The following is a 19411-nucleotide window of genomic DNA, read 5'->3' on the forward strand; positions in this document are numbered from 1 at the left end:
CGCTCGGCACGGGGCGCCGGGGCCCCCTTCTCACCGCTCTGCTCCCCCAGGTGCGTGGACGTCTCCAGAGTGCAGCTGGTCCACTCGGCCGTGAAGGTGAGGCAGGCCTACGGCAAGCTGCTCCGGGCCGTCCCCCTGGACGTGGCTCTCAGGTCAGTGGCGGGTTTAGCGGCGGGCTGCAGTACCTGCGGTGAGCTGCGGGGGGCTAACTGGTGCGTGTGCCTGTCCCAGTCACCACAGCCTCCCCCAGATGAGGTCCATGTCTCTGGCCGTCCGCCAGCACATGAGCCGGGCCCCCGGCAGCACCTTCCACCCCCAGGACTACAGCGACCTCATCAGCTTCATCCTCTACGGGGCCCTGCACCGCGGAGGGTACGATCCTCCTCCTCCTCCTCCTCATCATCATCCTCCTCCTTCTAACTCGGTCTCCATGGCTCCTCATCTCCTCCGTGTGTCCTCAGCAAGGAGCCTTGGCTGGAGCGTCTGTACTCCAGCTGCCAGCGCCTGGAGAAGAGAGAGGGCCGTGGGGGGGCGGCGGCCCCCGGCCGGGCCCCCCGAGCCCTCCTGAAGACCGATGCGGTGCTGTGGCAGTGGGCCGTGTGGGAGGCGGCTCAGTTCACCGTGCTGTCCAAGCTGAGGACCCCCCTGGGCCGGGCTCAGGACACCTTCCAGACCATCGAAGGTCAGCGGCCGCAGGGACCTCGGAGACCTCCTCCTGCCGGGTCCTCAGGGGCCTGACTACATGTGCAGTGTTTAGTGTAGGGATGGAGAACAGCCTTGTGTTGGACTGACCCCCCCCCCCCCCCCAGGCATGATCCGCAGCCTGGCGGCCCACAGCCTGAACCCGGAGCAGGACGTGGGCCCCTGGGCCGGAGGGGACGGCGAGGGCCACCACTCCACCCAGCTGCGCCTGGCCCTGCTGCTGCAGTACGTGGAGAACCTGGAGAAGCTGATGTACAACGCCTACGAGGGCTGTGCCAACGCGCTGACCGCCCCCCCCAAGGTACGCCGCGCACTGCGCCCCTCTCCAGCACCGGGGCCCCGCTCACCCCACCCCCTCCCCTCTGCATCTCAGGGCATCAGGACCTTCTTCTACACCAACCGACAGACGTGCCAAGACTGGCTGACCAGGATCCGCCTGGCCCTCATGAGGGTGGGGCTCCTGTCGGGCCAGCCGGCCGTCACCATCCGGCACGGCTTCGACCTGCTGGCCGAGATCAAGAACAGCAGCGCTCAGGTCAGTGAGGAGCGCCTCATGTTGACGTAGGCCGTGTGTTGGTGTCCTCATGGCGACGTAGGCTGTGTGTCCCACAGGGCCCCGAGCTGGAGGCCCCCCTGACCCTCCTGGTGGAGGCTCTATGTGAGCTGCGGTGCCCTGAGGCCATCCAGGGCCTGGCCGCCTGGAGCCTCCTCGCCACGGGGAGGAGTCCTGGCTGGCTGGCGGCCGTCGCCCTGCAGGCGGAAGGCCGGTGAGTCTGTCCTCTGGTCCTCGACTGCACCACATGAAGCTCCTGTCCTCTAGGTGTCCTCCAGTGGTCCTCTAGTGGTCCTCTAGGGGTCCTCTAGGGGTCCTCTAGTTGTCCTCTAGGGGTCCTCTAGGTGACCTCTAGGGATCCTCTAGGGATCCTCTAGTTATCCTCTAGTTGTCCTCTAGGGGTCCTCTAGGTGACCTCTAGTTGTCCTCTAGGGGTCCTCTAGGTGACCTCTAGTTGTCCTCTAGGGGTCCTCTAGGGGTCCTCTAGGTGTCCTCTAGTTGTCCTCTAGGGGTCCTCTAGTTGTCCTCTAGGTGTCCTCCAGTGGTCCTCTAGGTGTCCTCCAGTGGTCCTCTAGTTGTCCTCCAGTTGTCCTCCAGTGGTCCTCTAGTTGTCCTCTAGGGGTCCTCTAGGTGTCCTCTAGTTGTCCTCCAGTGGTCCTCTAGTTGTCCTCTAGGGGTCCTCTAGTTGTCCTCCAGTGGTCCTCTAGGGGTCCTCTAGTTGACCTCTAGGTGTCCTCTAGTTGTCCTCTAGGGGTCCTCTAGTTGTCCTCTAGGTGTCCTCCAGTGGTCCTCTAGTTGTCCTCCAGTGGTCCTCTAGTTGTCCTCTAGGTGTCTAAGTGTCCTCTAGTTGTCCTCTAAGTGGTCCTCTAGTTGTCCTCTAGTGGTCCTCTAGTGGTCCTCTAGTTGTCCTCTAAGTGGTCCTCTAGTTGTCCTCTAGTGGTCCTCTAGGTGTCCTCTAAGTGGTCCTCTAGTTCTCCTCTAGTTGTCCTCTAGTGGTCCTCTAAGTGTCCTCTAGGTGTCCTCTAAGTGTCCTCTAGGTGTCCTCTAAGTGGTCCTCTAGTTCTCCTCTAGTTGTCCTCTAAGTGTCCTCTAGTGATCCTCTAGTTGTCCTCTAGTCCCTAGGTGTCCTCTAGTGGTCCTCTAAGTGTCCTCTAGGTGTCCTCTAGTGGTCCTCTAAGTGGTCCTCTAAGTGGTCCTCTAGTTCTCCTCTAGTTCTCCTCTAGTTGTCCTCTAGTGGTCCTCTAAGTGTCCTCTACGTGTCCTCTAGGTGTCCTCTAAGTGGGCCTCTAGTTGTCCTCTAGGTGTCCTCTAGTTCTCCTCTAAGTGGTCCTCTAGGTGTCCTCTAGGTGTCCTCTAAGTGTCCTCTAAGTGTCCTCTAGTGCTCCTCTAGTTGTCCTCCAGTGGTCCTCTAGGTGTCCTCTAGTTCTCCTCTAGTTCTCCTCTAGTTGTCCTCCAGTGGTCCTCTTGGTGTCCTCTAGGTGTCCTCTAGGTGTCCTCTAGTGGTCCTCTAGTTGTCCTCCAGTGGTCCTCTAGGTGTCCTCTAAGTGTCCTCCAGTGGTCCTCTAGTGGTCCTCTAGTTGTCCTCCAGTGGTCCTCTTGGTGTCCTCTAGTGGTCCTCTAGTTGTCCTCTAGGTGTCCTCTAGGTGTCCTCTAGTTGTCCTCTAGTTGTCCTCTAGTGGTCCTCTAGTGGTCCTCTAGTTGTCCTCCAGTGGTCCTCTTGGTGTCCTCTAGGTGTCCTCTAGGGGTCCTCTAGGTGTCCTCTAGGGGTCCTCTAGTGAACCATGTGTGTGCAGGTTTGAGAAGGCCTCTCTGGAGTACCAGGACCAGCTGTCGGCGGTCACAGGGATGGACTGCAGCCTCCAGAGCGCTGAGTGCTGCCCGCTCCAGCCGTCCAGCAGCCCCAGCCACAGCAGCGCCGGTGAGCCGTCCCGCCGTGTTGATGTTGGAGCTGAGCCGGCGGTCCGGTCGCTATAACGACGTGTTTCCTCTGCCAGGCGACAGCAGGAAGACGGTGCTGCTCAAGTCCAGCGAGGGCTCTCCGGAGGCGGTCAACTTCCTGGTCAACAAGGCGTGTCAGTGCTACGTGGCGCTCTGCGATTGGCCGTCGGTCAAGGAGTGGCAGGCCACCGTCAACGCCCTGAAGCAGAGCTCCAGCAGCCCGGCCGGTATCGGCCTGAGGATGGACTTCAACTACATCCAGGCCCTGAGCCACTTCGAGGACGGGGACCTGGAGGGCTGTGGCGCCCAGCTGGAGCTGCTGCCCGGTGACGACTGCTCGCTGGCCGGCAAGGACAAGCTGGGTGAGTGGGCTCCAGAGAGGAGGGCTCCAGAGAGGAGGGCTCCAGAGAGGAGGGCTCCAGAGAGGAGGGCTCCAGAGAGGAGGGCTCCAGAGAGGAGGGCTCCAGAGAGGAGGGTTCCAGAGAGGAGGGTTCCAGAGAGGAGGGTTCCAGAGAGGAGGGTTCCAGAGAGGAGGGTTCCAGAGAGGAGGGTTCCAGAGAGGAGGGCTCCAGAGAGGAGGGCTCCAGAGAGGAGGGCTCCAGAGAGGAGGGCTCCAGAGAGGAGGGCTCCAGAGGAGGGCTCCAGAGGAGGGCTCCAGAGGAGGGCTCCAGAGAGGAGGGCTCCAGAGGGTCCATAGAAGAGGGGTCCAGAGAGGTCGGGTCCAGAGAGTCCAGAGAGGTCCAGAGAGGAGGGGTCCAGAGAGGTCCAGAGAGGAGGGGTCCAGAGAGGTCCAGAGAGGTCCAGAGAGGTCCATAGAAGAGGGTTCCAGAGGGGTCCAGAGAAGAGGGGTCCAGAGGGTCCATAGAAGAGGGGTCCAGAGGGTCCATAGAAGAGGGGTCCAGAGAGGAGGGTTCCAGAGAGGTCCAGAGGGGTCCAGAGGGTCCATAGAAGAGGGTTCCAGAGGGTCCCAGAGAGGGTCCCAGAGAGGAGGGTCCCAGAGAGGAGGGCTCCAGAGAGGAGGGCTCCAGATGGTCCAGAGAGGTCCAGAGATGAGGGGTCCAGAGGGGTCCAGAGAGGAGGGGTCCAGAGGGTCCATAGAAGAGGGGTCCAGAGGGGTCCAGAGATGAGAGATCCAGAGAGGAGGGGTCCAGAGGGTCCAGAGAGGTCCAGAGAGGTCGGGTCCAGAGAGGAGGGTTCCAGAGAGGAGGGTTCCAGAGAGGAGGATTCCAGAGAGGAGGGCTCCAGAGAGGAGGGCTCCAGAGAGGAGGGCTCCAGAGAGGAGGGCTCCAGAGAGGAGGGCTCCAGAGGGTCCAGAGAGGTCCAGAGGGGTCCAGAGAAGAGGGTTCCAGAGGGTTCCAGAGGGTTCCAGAGGGGTCCAGAGGGTCCAGAGAGGAGGGTTCCAGAGAGGTCCAGATGGTCCAGAGAGGAGGGTTCCAGAGAGGTCCAGAGGGTCCATAGAAGAGGGTTCCAGAGAGGTCCAGAGAGGTCCATAGAAGAGGGTTCCAGAGGGGTCCAGAGAGGAGGGGTCCAGAGAGGAGGGGTCCAGAGAGGAGGGCTCCAGAGAGGAGGGCTCCAGAGAGGAGGGCTCCAGAGAGGAGGGCTCCAGAGAGGAGGGCTCCAGAGAGGAGGGCTCCAGAGAGGAGGGTTCCAGAGAGGAGGGTTCCAGAGAGGAGGGTTCCAGAGAGGAGGGTTCCAGAGAGGAGGGTTCCAGAGAGGAGGGTTCCAGAGAGGAGGGCTCCAGAGAGGAGGGTTCCAGAGAGGAGGGTTCCAGAGAGGAGGGTTCCAGAGAGGAGGGTGGGCTCCAGAGAGGAGGGCTCCAGAGAGGAGGGCTCCAGAGAGGAGGGCTCCAGAGAGGAGGGCTCCAGAGAGGAGGGCTCCAGAGGGTCCATAGAAGAGGGGTCCAGAGAGGTCGGGTCCAGAGAGTCCAGAGAGGTCCAGAGAGGAGGGGTCCAGAGAGGTCCAGAGAGGTCCAGAGAGGTCCATAGAAGAGGGTTCCAGAGGGGTCCAGAGAAGAGGGGTCCAGAGGGTCCATAGAAGAGGGGTCCAGAGGGTCCATAGAAGAGGGGTCCAGAGAGGAGGGTTCCAGAGAGGTCCAGAGGGGTCCAGAGGGTCCATAGAAGAGGGTTCCAGAGGGTCCCAGAGAGGAGGGTCCCAGAGAGGAGGGTCCCAGAGAGGAGGGCTCCAGAGAGGAGGGCTCCAGATGGTCCAGAGAGGTCCAGAGATGAGGGGTCCAGAGGGGTCCAGAGAGGAGGGGTCCAGAGGGTCCATAGAAGAGGGGTCCAGAGGGGTCCAGAGATGAGAGATCCAGAGAGGAGGGGTCCAGAGGGTCCAGAGAGGTCCAGAGAGGTCGGGTCCAGAGAGGAGGGTTCCAGAGAGGAGGGTTCCAGAGAGGAGGATTCCAGAGAGGAGGGCTCCAGAGAGGAGGGCTCCAGAGAGGAGGGCTCCAGAGAGGAGGGCTCCAGAGGGTCCAGAGAGGTCCAGAGGGGTCCAGAGAAGAGGGTTCCAGAGGGGTCCAGAGGGTCCAGAGAGGAGGGTTCCAGAGAGGTCCAGATGGTCCAGAGAGGAGGGTTCCAGAGAGGTCCAGAGGGTCCATAGAAGAGGGTTCCAGAGAGGTCCAGAGAGGTCCATAGAAGAGGGTTCCAGAGGGGTCCAGAGAGGAGGGGTCCAGAGGGTCCAGAGAGGAGGGGTCCAGAGGGTCCATAGAAGAGGGGTCCAGAGGGGTCCAGAGGGGTCCAGAGGGGTCCAGAGGGTCCATAGAAGAGGGTTCCAGAGGGGTCCAGAGGGTCCAGAGAGGAGGGTCCAGAGAGGAGGGTCCAGAGAGGAGGGTCCAGAGAGGAGGGTCCCAGAGAGGAGGGCTCCAGATGGTCCAGAGAGGTCCAGAGATGAGGGGTCCAGAGAGGTCCAGAGGGTCCATAGAAGAGGGTTCCAGAGGGGTCCAGAGGGGTCCAGAGGGGTCCAGAGAGGTCCAGAGATGAGGGGTCCAGAGGGTCCTGAGAGGTCCAGAGAGGTCCAGAGGGTCCATAGAAGAGGGTTCCAGAGGGTTCCAGAGGGTTCCAGAGGGGTCCAGAGGGTCCAGAGAGGAGGGTTCCAGAGAGGTCCAGAGGGTCCATAGAAGAGGGTTCCAGAGGGGTCCAGAGGGTCCATAGAAGAGGGTTCCAGAGGGTCCATAGAAGAGGGGTCCAGAGAGGTCCAGAGAGGAGGGTTACTGAGAGGTCCAGAGGGTCCATAGAAGAGGGTTCCAGAGGGTTCCAGAGGGGTCCATAGAAGAGGGTTCCAGTGGGGTCCATAGAAGAGGGTTCCAGTGGGGTCCATAGAAGAGGGTTCCAGAGGGTTCCAGAGGGTTCCAGAGAGGTCCATAGAAGAGGGTTCCAGTGGGGTCCATAGAAGAGGGTTCCAGAGGGTTCCAGAGAGGTCCAGAGAGGTCCAGAGGGGTCTAGAGGGTCCATAGAAGAGGGTTCCAGAGGGTCCAGAGAGGAGGGGTCCAGAGGGTTCCAGAGGGGTCCAGAGGGGTCCTTTAAAACATGTGAAGTGAAGCTCTAGTTAAAGCTCAGCCTCGATGTCAGTCCTGAGTCTCCCAGCCTGTGGAGCTCCTCCTGCGCCCCACTGACTCAGTGTTCCTCCAGACCTGAAGAGGCTTCTGCCCTCCATGAGTCCAGATCCCACCGAGCTGCAGAGAGCCATCGAGGTGCAGCTCCTCCGCAGCGCCGTGAGCGCCATGACGACAGCCAATCAGGAGCCAGAGCAGAGCACCGCCAATCCAGAGTGAGTGTCTCTGTCTTTGTGTCTTTGTGTCTCTGTCTTTGTGTCTCTGTCTCTGTGTCTCTGTCTTTGTGTCTCTGTCTTTGTGTCTCTGTCTCTGTCTTTGTGTCTCTGTGTCTCTGTATTTGTGTCTCTGTCTTTGTGTCTCTGTCTTTGTGTCTCTGTGTCTCTGTCTTTGTGTCTCTGTCTTTGTGTCTCTGTCTTTGTGTCTCTGTGTCTCTGTCTCTGTGTCTCTGTCTGTGTCTGTCTTTGTGTCTCTGTCTTTGTGTCTTTGTGTCTCTGTGTCTCTGTCTTTGTGTCTCTGTGTCTCTGTGTCTCAGTGTCTCTGTGGTGTGTTGCAGGGCGTTGGTGCGCTGCCTGAAGCAGACTGGGCGTATCTGCCTGGGTCCTCTGCGTCTGTCCACCCTCACGCTGAGCGACGCGCTGCCCACACTGCCCATGCTGCAGCTGCACTGCAGCGCCACGCTGGAGCACACGCTCACCGGCCAGCAGGTGGGGGGGGGGGTCAACACGCTCACCGGCCAGCAGGTGGGGGGGGGGTCAACACGCTCACCGGCCAGCAGGTGGGGGGGGGGTCAACACGCTCACCGGCCAGCAGGTGGGGGGGGGGTCAACACACTCACCGGCATGATGACCCTATGTTGTGTGTGTGTTGACCCTGTGTGTGTGGTGACCCTATGGTGTGTGTGTGTGTGTGTTGACCCTGTGTGTGTGTGTTGATGACCCTATGGTGTGTGTGTGTTGCAGGACTGTGTGATCCCTCTGTGCAGTGAGGCTCTGAGCTCCTGTAAGCAGCAGGACGTGCAGCCGTTCCTTCAGGCCCTCAGGTACACCATGTTCCAGAGGCAGCTGCTGCTCAAGCTCAAAGGTAACCTCACACACACACACACTCACTCACTCACTCACTCTCACACTCACTCACTCACTCACTCACTCACTCACTCACTCACTCACTCACTCACTCTCACTCTCACTCACACTCACACACTCACTCACTCACTCACTCCTCACTCCTCTCACTCCACTCACCTCACTCTCTCCTCACACTCACTCTCACCTCCTCTCACCTCACTCTCACACTCTCCTCTCTCTCACTCTCTCACCTCCTCTCTCTCCTCTCACTCTCTCACTCCTCACCTCTCTCACTCTCCTCCTCTCACCTCACTCTCTCACCTTCTCACACTCACACTCACTCTCACTCACACTCACTCTCTCACACTCACTCTCCCACTCACTCACTCTCACCTCACTCACACTCACCTCTCACTCTCCTCACCTCACCACTCACACTCTCACACTCTCACACCTCACTCTCACACTCCTCACACACTCCTCACACTCCTCTCACACTCACTCTCACTCCTCACACTCACTCTCACACCACTCACTCCTCACTCTCACACTCACTCTCTCACTCTCACACTCCTCACACTCACCTCCTCACTCTCACCTCACTCACTCTCTCACACTCCTCTCACACTCACACCTCACACACACTCACACTCACTCTCCTCACCTCACACTCACTCCTCACACTCACTCACTCTCACACTCACACCTCACACTCACACTCACTCTCTCCCCTCACACTCACACTCCACTCCTCACACTCACTCACACCTCACTCTCACTCACACTCACTCTCTCACACACACCTCCTCACACTCACTCTCACACTCACCTCTCACCTCTCCACCTCACTCTCTCACACTCACTCTCACACTCACACTCACTCTCACACTCACTCTCACACTCACTCTCTCACACTCACTCTCACACTCACACTCTCACACTCTCGCACACTCACTCTCTCACACTCACTCTCGCACACTCACTCACTCACTCTCACACTCACTCTCTCACTCACACCTCTCACACCTCACCTCTCACTCTCACTCACACTGACTCTCACACTCACCTCACACTCCTCACACTCACCTCACACTCACTCTCACTCACCTCACCTCACACTCACTCTCACCTCACACTCACTCTCACACTCACTCCTCTCCTCACACTCTCACACTCACCTCCACTCTCACCTCACCTCACTCTCTCACTCTCACCTCCTCACCTCTCCACTCTCCACCTCACACTCACCCTCACACACACTCACACTCACTCTCACACTCACCTCTCACACTCTCCTCACTCTCACACTCACTCTCACCTCACTCTCACACCTCTCACTCTCACTCTCTCACACCTCACCTCACACTCACTCTCCTCACACACTCACTCTCACACTCACTCTCTCACACTCTCTCACACTCACACTCTCACTCACACTCACTCTCTCACACTCACTCTCTCACACTCACTCTCTCACACTCACTCTCTCACACTCACTCTCTCACACTCACTCTCACACTCACTCTCACACTCACTCTCACACTCACTCTCACACTCACTCTCTCACACTCACTCACACTCTCACACTCACTCTCACACTCACTCTCACTCTCACACTCACTCTCACACTCACACTCTCACACTCACTCTCACACTCACACTCACTCTCACACTCACTCTCACACTCACACCTCCTCCTCACTCTCACCTCACTCCTCACCTCACTCACTCTCACACTCACCTCCACTCACTCTCTCCTCTCACCTCCACTCACACTCACTCACTCCTCTCACCTCACCTCACACCTCACTCTCTCACACTCATACACTCACTCACCTCCTCTCACCTCACCTCACACTCACCTCCTCACTCTTACGTCACTCTCACCTCACTCTCCCTCACTCCACCTCACACTCCTCCTCTCCTCACTCACACTCACCTCACACTCTCACTCACTCACTCTCACACTCACTCTCTCACTCACCTCACACTCACCTCCTCACACTCACTCTCACTCACACCTCACTCTCTCCACACTCACTCTCTCACCTCACACCTCACTCACTCTCACACTCACTCTCACACTCACTCTCACACTCACACTCACTCTCACACTCACTCTCGCACACTCACTCTCTCACACTCTCGCACACTCACTCTCACGCTCACTCTCGCACACTCACTCTCTCACACTCACTCTCACTCTCACACTCACTCTCACACTCACCTCACCTCACACTCACTCACCTCACACCTCACTCTCTCACACCTCACTCTCCACCTCACTCACTCACACTCACTCTCTCACACCTCTCACCTCCTCTCACACCTCCACTCTCTCACACTCACTCTCACACTCACACTCACTCTCTCACACTCACTCTCACACTCACTCTCTCACACTCACTCTCTCACACTCCTCTCACCTCCTCACACTCACTCCTCTCACACTCACCTCTCACCTCACCTCTCTCACTCCCTCCTCTCACACTCACTCTCTCACCTCCTCACACTCACCTCACACTCCACTCACTCTCTCACACTCACTCTCACACTCACTCTCACCTCACTCACTCACTCACTCCTCACCACCTCACTCTCACTCACCTCACTCTCACACTCACCTCTCACCTCACTCACTCTCACACTCACACTCACCTCCTCACACCCTCTCACACTCACTCACACTCACCTCGCCACCTCTCTCACCTCACTCACACACTCACTCTCTCACTCTCACACTCACTCTCTCACACTCACTCTCACACCTCCTCTCACTCACCTCTCACACTCACTCCTCACACTCACTCTCTCACTCACTCACCTCCTCACACTCACCTCCTCACTCTCACCTCTCTCACACTCACTCTCACACTCACACTCACTCTCTCACACTCACTCTCTCACACTCACTCTCTCACACTCACTCACGCTCACCTCTCACCTCACTCTCTCACACTCACTCTCTCACACTCACTCTCTCACACTCACTCTCTCACACTCACTCACTCTCTCACACTCACTCTCTCACACTCACACTCTCACACTCACTCTCTCACACTCACTCTCTCACACTCACACTCTCACACTCACTCTCTCTCACACACACACATTCTCTCTCACACACACACATACACTCTCACACTCACACACTCAGGCTTTTCTCTACGTAGTAATACTGTCGTTCAAACCTCAGCTACAGCCGATGGGCGTTGTACCTTTACGGGTCAAAGGTCAGACGTGAACACTGAACCAGAGACTGCTCCGGTGTCTTGATGTTTGTTGACCTCTCTGCCGTCGTGGAGCTGCTGTTGGCCAGAGGAGCTCGTCTCTGAGATGATGTCATCGTCTCTGAGATGATGTCATCGTCTCTGAGATGATGTCATCGTCTCTGAGATGATGTCATCCTTGTGCAGGGTGCTCTTCCACCGTGGACGGACACCTGGTGGAGCTTTGCTTGACCGCTGTCAAGTTTGCGCGTAAGAAAGGAAACATCGCCCTGGCGTCGCGCCTGCTCAGCCAATGCAGCGCCGGCCCGCCGGAGGAGGAGGAGCCGCCGGGCCGGGCCTTCAGGAGGCTCCGTCTGGAGGGCCCCCTGGGGGAGAGGTGGGGCCCGGAGCTGCAGATCGAGAAGGCCAAAGTCCTGAGGACTGCAGGTGACCACATGAGACGGCACGCGTGGAGAGCCGCTGAGTCACACGCTAACACGCTAACACCCTCACTATTCAACTGGAAGCCAGCGGCGTGGGGAGGCAGTGAACGGGTCTCAGTGACGTCTGTCTGTCCTCAGGCCAGTCGATGGCGGCCATGGAGATGCTGAGCAAGGCCGCCCTGTCCTACTGCATTGTGGGTAAGAATGAGGGCGCCGCCTGCCGCTCGCTGCTCACGCTGTGCAAGTGGCTGCTGGCGGACTGGAAGGACATGACGCCCCAGCTGAAACAGGCACGCCCACTTTCCTGTTCAGAGGTCACACTTTAACCTTCAACACGCCCACAAGGGGGGGAAGGGTGCTGTGTGTTGTAGAGGGTGCTGTGTGTATTAAGGGTGCTGTGTGTGTAGTTGAGTGTGTATTAAGGGTGCTGTGTGTGTGGTGAGTGTGTATTAAGGGTGCTGTGTGTATTAAGGGTGCTGTGTGTATTAAGGGTGCTGTGTGTAGGTGAGTGTGTATTAAGGGTGCTGTGTGTAGGTGAGTGTGTATTAAGGGTGCTGTGTGTAGTTGAGTGTGTATTAAGGGTGCTGTGTGTAGGTGAGTGTGTATTAAGGGTGCTGTGTGTCTAGGTGGTGAGGTCTGGAGCTGGTAACTCGTCCTTGCCGCCGCTGAGCCGAACCATTGCTGCTCTGCTGGAGCTCCCCCTGGAGGACCAGGGCATCCCCCACATCACCGCTGAGACCTCAGGTACATGACGCCTACGAGGAGTCATCTCACTCTGGAGGGCCTCACTCTGGAGGGCCTCACTCTGGAGGGTCTCACTCTGGAGGGCCTCACTCTGGAGGTCTCCCTCTGGAGGGCCTCACTCTGGAGGGCCTCACTCTGGAGGGTCTCCCTCTGGAGGGCCTCTCTCTGGAGGGCCTCACTCTGGAGGGTCTCACTCTGGAGGGCCTCACTCTGGAGGGTCTCCCTCTGGAGGGCCTCACTCTGGAGGGTCTCCCTCTGGAGGGTCTCACTCTGGAGGGCCTCTCTCTGGAGGGTCTCACTCTGGAGGATCTCCCTCTGCAGGGCCTCACTCTGGAGGGCCTCACAGTGTATCTGGCCTCCTCCAGGGAGTGCGTGGTCCCTAACAGGCTCTCTGGGTGTAGAGCCCCGTCCAGGCCCTCACAGGCCGTGGCCCTCGGTGCATTTAGTTCAGTCCGTTTCCAGTGTTGCGTAATGTGGATAAAGCCACATAGCTAGCATTAGCTTGCAGCAGCTCCTGGTCGTCGCGGCGCCCTGCTGTGAGCAGCGTTCTCACGCTGCGGTTCCACTTCCTGTCTAGTGAGAGTTGGCGTCGGGGAGCCCGACTTCGTGCTGGGACAACTCTACCAGCTGTCCACCAGCCTGGCGCCGGAGATGGCCAAGTCCTGGGCAGCGCTGGCCAGCTGGGCCTACCGCTGGGGCCGCAAGGTGGTGGACAACGCCAGGTGTGTGTGTGTGTGTGTGTGTGTGTGTGTGTGTGTGTGGGGGGGGGGGTCTTTCTCCCATGGTAAAGTGTCTAACGGTGTCTCCTCCCAGCCAAGGGGAGGGACTGCCTCTCCTTCCTGGGGAGAAAAAGGAGATCGAGGAGCTGCTGCCAGCCGGCACCACTGAAGAAGACCAGGACGCCATCTTCAGCATCCTGGGCCAGGCCATGTGTCGGCCCACGGGCATACAGGTGCTCTCATGTTCACTTACAAGTGTCACGGCGTCCCGTGGGTCGAGGCTCGTGTCTCACGGCGGTGGCGTTGCAGGACGAGGACCTGGCCCTGCAGCAGGAGGACGACGACGAGGACGACATGGTGGACGTGATCTGGAGGCAGCTCGCCGCCTCGTGCCCCTGGCTGGGGGAGGCGGGCCAGACCGTCACGGACGGCTTGATCCGGGTCTGGAGGCGGGTAGTGGACCGCATCTTCGGCCTCTACCGGGTCTCCTGCCAGGCCTACTTCACCTTCCTGAAGCTCAACGCGGGCCAGGTGAGGCGTGGTGGGGCGTCTGTTGGCGGTGCTCTCGGGGTCCTGACCGAGCACCTTCCTCCTCGCCAGGTGCACGTTGACGAGGACGACCCCAAGCCGCCGCCGACCTCTCACAGCGGCAAGCGGAGCAATGACGACGTGATCGTCATGGCAACCCTGAGACTGCTCCGCCTGCTGGTGAAGCACGCCGGGGAACTGAGGGAGGGCCTGGAGCTAGGCTTGGCCTCCACCCCCACTGCGCCCTGGAGGGGTACTGTTGTTGTTGTTGTTTACTCATCAACGGGACACGCGTGTCCTCCCTGCTGTGTCCGGTGGCTCATGGAGGGTAACTCTGTCCTCAGGGATCATCCCGCAGCTCTTCTCCCGCCTCAACCACCCAGAGGCCTACATCCGACAGAGCATCTGCAGCCTGCTGTGCCGCGTGGCCCAGGACTCCGCCCACCTCATCCTCTACCCCGCCATCGTGGGCTCGCTCTCCCTGGGAGCAGAGGCTCAGGGCGCAGGTAGGCCTCAGGGCGCAGGTAGGCCTCAGGGCGCTGGTAGGCCTCAGGGCGCAGGTAGGCCTCAGGGCGCTGGTAGGCCTCAGGGCGCAGGTAGGCCTCAGGGCGCAGGTAGGCCTCAGGCGCCGCGTGATGGTCTTCACTTGGCCGTCGTGGCCTCGGCATCCAGTAGACGTGAACACTCTCGTGTGTCCACAGGCAGTAAGCTGCCCTCGGCTCTGCCCACCTTCCTGGGCAGCATGCGGGACAAGGGCCTGGGTGGGGAGGAAGAGGAGAAGGAGGGCGGTGACCCAGAAGAGCTGCCAGCCTTCTGCTCCAGTCAGGACCAAGCCATGATGCAGGACTGTTACAGCAAGATCGTGGAGAAGCTGTCCTTCGCCAACCCCACCATGGTGCTGCAGGTAGGGGGCGGATTCTGGTCATCACGCAGGTGTAGAGGTGTACAGGTATACAGGTCTATAGATCTACAGGTCTATAGATCTACAGGTCTATAGATCTACAGGTCTATAGATCTACAGGTCTATAGATCTACAGGTCTATAGATCTAAAGGTCTATAGATCTATAGGCTCACAGGTGACTGATGACATCAGGCTCACAGGTGACGGTTCCTCAGGTGCAGCAGCTGGTGGGCGAGCTGCGCCGCGTGACGCTGCTGTGGGACGAGCTGTGGCTGGGCGTGTTGCAGCAGCAGCACATGCACGTGCTGCGCAGGGTCCAGCAGCTGGAGGACGAGGTCAAGAGGGTCCAGAACAACAACACGCTGCGCAGGTGAGTTCAGGGACCCTCGGGGCACGGTGTGTTCAGGGCCCGGCGGGCCCCGTGTCAACGCGCCTCTGCGCTGCAGGGAGGAGAAGACGGCCATCATGCGGGAGAAGCACTCGGCTCTGATGCGGCCCGTGGTCTTCGCTCTGGACCACGTGTGCAGCATCACGGCGGCGCCGGCCGAGACGCCCCACGAGACCTGGTTCCAGAACACCTACGGGGACTCCGTCACCTCGGCCCTGGAGCGCCTGAGGAACCCTTCCAACCCCGCCAACCCGGCCAGCAGCTGGCTGCCCTTCAAACAGGTGAGCTCGTCTTCATCCTCCTCGTCATCGTCGTCCTGCGCGGAGCTCTCTGACCCGCGATCCTCTGTCGGCTCAGATCATGATGAGCCTGCAGCAGCGAGCCCAGAAGAAGACCAGCTACCTGCTCCGCCTGGACGAGATCAGCCCCCGCCTGGTGTCCATGACGACCACGGAGATGGCGCTGCCGGGCGAGGTGTCGGCCTCGGACGCCGTCACCATCCGGAGCGTGGGCGGCACCATCAGCATCCTGCCCACCAAGACCAAGCCCAAGAAGCTGTTCTTCCTGGGCTCGGATGGACGCACCTACCCCTACCTGTTCAAAGGTCAGGACCACAGATCAGCGTCTTCATCCTTTATCAAACACTGAGGCGCTTTCATCCTTTATCAAACACTGAGGCGTCTTCATCCTTTATCAAACACTGAGGCGTCTTCATCCTTTATCAAACACTGAGGCGCTTTCATCCTTTATCAAACACTGAGGCGTCTTCATCCTTTATCAAACACTGAGGCGTCTTCATCCTTTATCAAACACTGAGGCGTCTTCATCCTTTATCAAACACTGAGGCGTCTTCATCCTTTATCAAACACTGAGGCGTCTTCATCCTTTATCAAACACTGAGGCGCCTTCATCCTTTATCAAACACTGAGGCCTTCATCCTTTATCAAACACTGAGGCGTCTTCATCCTTGATCAAACACTGAGGCCTTCATCCTTTATCAAACACTGAGGCGTCTTCATCCTTTATCAAACACTGAGGCGTCTTCATCCTTTATCAAACACTGAGGCGTCTTCATCCTTTATCAAACACTGAGGCGTCTTCATCCTTCATCAAACACTGAGGCGTCTTCATCCTTTATCAAACACTGAGGCGTCTTCATCCTTCATCAAACACTGAGGCGTCTTCATCCTTCATCAAACACTGAGGCGTCTTCATCCTTTATCAAACACTGAGGCGCCTTCATCCTTTATCAAACACTGAGGCGTCTTCATCCTTTATCAAACACTGAGGCGTCTTCATCCTTCATCAAACACTGAGGCGTCTTCATCCTTTATCAAACACTGAGGCGTCTTCATCCTTTATCAAACACTGAGGCGTCTTCATCCTTTATCAAACACTGAGGCGTCTTCATCCTTTATCAAACACTGAGGTGTCTTCATCCTTTATCAAACACTGAGGCGCTTTCATCCTTTATCAAACACTGAGGCGTCTTCATCCTTTATCAAACACTGAGGCGTCTTCATCCTTTATCAAACACTGAGGCGTCTTCATCCTTTATCAAACACTGAGGCGCCTTCATCCTTCATCAAACACTGAGGCGTCTTCATCCTTTATCAAACACTGAGGCGTCTTCATCCTTTATCAAACACTGAGGCGTCTTCATCCTTTATCAAACACTGAGGCGCTTTCATCCTTTATCAAACACTGAGGCGTCTTCATCCTTTATCAAACACTGAGGCGTCTTCATCCTTTATCAAACACTGAGGCGTCTTCATCCTTTATCAAACACTGAGGCGTCTTCATCCTTTATCAAACACTGAGGTGTCTTCATCCTTTATCAAACACTGAGGCGTCTTCATCCTTTATCAAACACTGAGGCGTCTTCATCCTTTATCAAACACTGAGGCGCCTTCATCCTTTATCAAACACTGAGGCGCCTTCATCCTTCATCAAACACTGAGGCGTCTTCATCCTTCATCAAACACTGAGGCGTCTTCATCCTTTATCAAACACTGAGGCGTCTTCATCCTTTATCAAACACTGAGGCGCTTTCATCCTTTATCAAACACTGAGGCGCTTTCATCCTTTATCAAACACTGAGGCGTCTTCATCCTTTATCAAACACTGAGGCGTCTTCATCCTTTATCAAACACTGAGGCGTCTTCATCCTTTATCAAACACTGAGGCGTCTTCATCCTTTATCAAACACTGAGGCGCCTTCATCCTTCATCAAACACTGAGGCGCTTTCATCCTTTATCAAACACTGAGGCGTCTTCATCCTTTATCAAACACTGAGGCGTCTTCATCCTTTATCAAACACTGAGGCGCCTTCATCCTTCATCAAACACTGAGGCGTCTTCATCCTTTATCAAACACTGAGGCGTCTTCATCCTTTATCAAACACTGAGGCGCTTTCATCCTTCATCAAACACTGAGGCGTCTTCATTCTTCATCAAACACTGAGGCGTCTTCATCCTTTATCAAACACTGAGGTGCTTTCATCCTTTATCAAACACTGAGGCGCTTTCATCCTTCATCAAACACTGAGGCGTCTTCATCCTTCATCAAACACTGAGGCGTCTTCATCCTTTATCAAACACTGAGGCGCTTTCATCCTTCATCAAACACTGAGGCGTCTTCATCCTTCATCAAACACTGAGGCGTCTTCATCCTTTATCAAACACTGAGGCGTCTTCATCCTTTATCAAACACTGAGGCGTCTTCATCCTTTATCAAACACTGAGGCGTCTTCATCCTTTATCAAACACTGAGGCGCTTTCATCCTTCATCAAACACTGAGGCGCTTTCATCCTTCATCAAACACTGAGGCGTCTTCATCCTTTATCAAACACTGAGGCGTCTTCATCCTTTATCAAACACTGAGGCGTCTTCATCCTTTATCAAACACTGAGGCGCTTTCATCCTTCATCAAACACTGAGGCGCTTTCATCCTTCATCAAACACTGAGGCGTCTTCATCCTTTATCAAACACTGAGGCGTCTTCATCCTTTATCAAACACTGAGGCGTCTTCATCCTTTATCAAACACTGAGGCGTCTTCATCCTTTATCAAACACTGAGGCGCTTTCATCCTTTATCAAACACTGAGGCGTCTTCATCCTTTATCAAACACTGAGGCGTCTTCATCCTTTATCAAACACTGAGGCGCTTTCATCCTTCATCAAACACTGAGGCGTCTTCATCCTTCATCAAACACTGAGGCGTCTTCATCCTTCATCAAACACTGAGGCGTCTTCATCCTTTATCAAACACTGAGGCGTCTTCATCCTTTATCAAACACTGAGGCGTCTTCATCCTTCATCAAACACTGAGGCGTCTTCATCCTTCATCAAACACTGAGGCGTCTTCATCCTTTATCAAACACTGAGGCGCTTTCATCCTTTATCAAACACTGAGGCGTCTTCATCCTTTATCAAACACTGAGGCGTCTTCATCCTTTATCAAACACTGAGGCGCTTTCATCCTTCATCAAACACTGAGGCGTCTTCATCCTTTATCAAACACTGAGGCGCTTTCATCCTTCATCAAACACTGAGGCGTCTTCATCCTTTATCAAACACTGAGGCGTCTTCATCCTTTATCAAACACTGAGGCGTCTTCATCCTTTATCAAACACTGAGGCGTCTTCATCCTTCATCAAACACTGAGGCGTCTTCATCCTTTATCAAACACTGAGGCGTCTTCATCCTTTATCAAACACTGAGGCGTCTTCATCCTTTATCAAACACTGAGGCGCTTTCATCCTTTATCAAACACTGAGGCGCTTTCATCCTTCATCAAACACTGAGGCGCTTTCATCCTTTATCAAACACTGAGGCGTCTTCATCCTTTATCAAACACTGAGGCTTTCATCCTTCATCAAACACTGAGGCGGCTTCATCCTTTATCAAACACTGAGGCGACTTCATCCTTTATCAAACACTGAGGCGCTTTCATCCTTTATCAAACACTGAGGCGCCTTCATCCTTTATCAAACACTGAGGCGTCTTCATCCTTTATCAAACACTGAGGCGTCTTCATCCTTTATCAAACACTGAGGCGCCTTCATCCTTTATCAAACACTGAGGCGCCTTCATCCTTTATCAAACACTGAGGCGTCTTCATCCTTCATCAAACACTGAGGCGCTTTCATCCTTTATCAAACACTGAGGCGTCTTCATCCTTTATCAAACACTGAGGCGTCTTCATCCTTTATCAAACACTGAGGCGTCTTCATCCTTCATCAAACACTGAGGCGTCTTCATCCTTTATCAAACACTGAGGCGTCTTCATCCTTCATCAAACACTGAGGCGTCTTCATCCTTTATCAAACACTGAGGCGCTTTCATCCTTCATCAAACACTGAGGCGTCTTCATTCTTCATCAAACACTGAGGCGTCTTCATCCTTTATCAAACACTGAGGCGCTTTCATCCTTTATCAAACACTGAGGCGCTTTCATCCTTCATCAAACACTGAGGCGCTTTCATCCTTTATCAAACACTGAGGCGTCTTCATCCTTTATCAAACACTGAGGCGTCTTCATCCTTTATCAAACACTGAGGCGTCTTCATCCTTTATCAAACACTGAGGCGTCTTCATCCTTTATCAAACACTGAGGCGCTTTCATCCTTTATCAAACACTGAGGCGTCTTCATCCTTCATCAAACACTGA

At 56.1% G+C, this 19411-nt stretch overlaps 1 protein-coding gene across 3 annotated transcripts in view; it reads left to right on the top strand.

Annotated features, from left to right (window-relative positions):
• Positions 1 to 19411, top strand: part of smg1 (SMG1 nonsense mediated mRNA decay associated PI3K related kinase) — a 57199-nt gene that overhangs the window by 14703 nt on the left and 23085 nt on the right. For 2 of the 3 annotated variants that reach the window (XM_056407729.1, XM_056407731.1), the window contains 23 exons: positions 51 to 152; positions 232 to 372; positions 462 to 682; positions 810 to 1003; positions 1076 to 1237; positions 1315 to 1469; positions 3049 to 3173; positions 3250 to 3555; positions 6817 to 6955; positions 7294 to 7444; positions 7700 to 7820; positions 11221 to 11460; positions 11595 to 11746; positions 12083 to 12200; positions 12778 to 12922; positions 13014 to 13152; positions 13229 to 13450; positions 13520 to 13700; positions 13792 to 13953; positions 14149 to 14351; positions 14565 to 14719; positions 14796 to 15018; positions 15095 to 15341. In XM_056407729.1, the coding sequence (XP_056263704.1) occupies positions 51 to 152; positions 232 to 372; positions 462 to 682; positions 810 to 1003; positions 1076 to 1237; positions 1315 to 1469; positions 3049 to 3173; positions 3250 to 3555; positions 6817 to 6955; positions 7294 to 7444; positions 7700 to 7820; positions 11221 to 11460; positions 11595 to 11746; positions 12083 to 12200; positions 12778 to 12922; positions 13014 to 13152; positions 13229 to 13450; positions 13520 to 13700; positions 13792 to 13953; positions 14149 to 14351; positions 14565 to 14719; positions 14796 to 15018; positions 15095 to 15341 (4004 nt within the window). The remainder of the gene's footprint in view (positions 1 to 50; positions 153 to 231; positions 373 to 461; positions 683 to 809; positions 1004 to 1075; positions 1238 to 1314; positions 1470 to 3048; positions 3174 to 3249; positions 3556 to 6816; positions 6956 to 7293; positions 7445 to 7699; positions 7821 to 11220; positions 11461 to 11594; positions 11747 to 12082; positions 12201 to 12777; positions 12923 to 13013; positions 13153 to 13228; positions 13451 to 13519; positions 13701 to 13791; positions 13954 to 14148; positions 14352 to 14564; positions 14720 to 14795; positions 15019 to 15094; positions 15342 to 19411) is intronic. The other variant, XM_056407730.1, reaches the window with a different exon arrangement.

This window comes from Pseudoliparis swirei, chromosome 23 (genome assembly GCF_029220125.1).
Source record: "Pseudoliparis swirei isolate HS2019 ecotype Mariana Trench chromosome 23, NWPU_hadal_v1, whole genome shotgun sequence".
In the NCBI taxonomy this organism is placed as follows: Eukaryota; Metazoa; Chordata; class Actinopteri; order Perciformes; family Liparidae; genus Pseudoliparis; species Pseudoliparis swirei.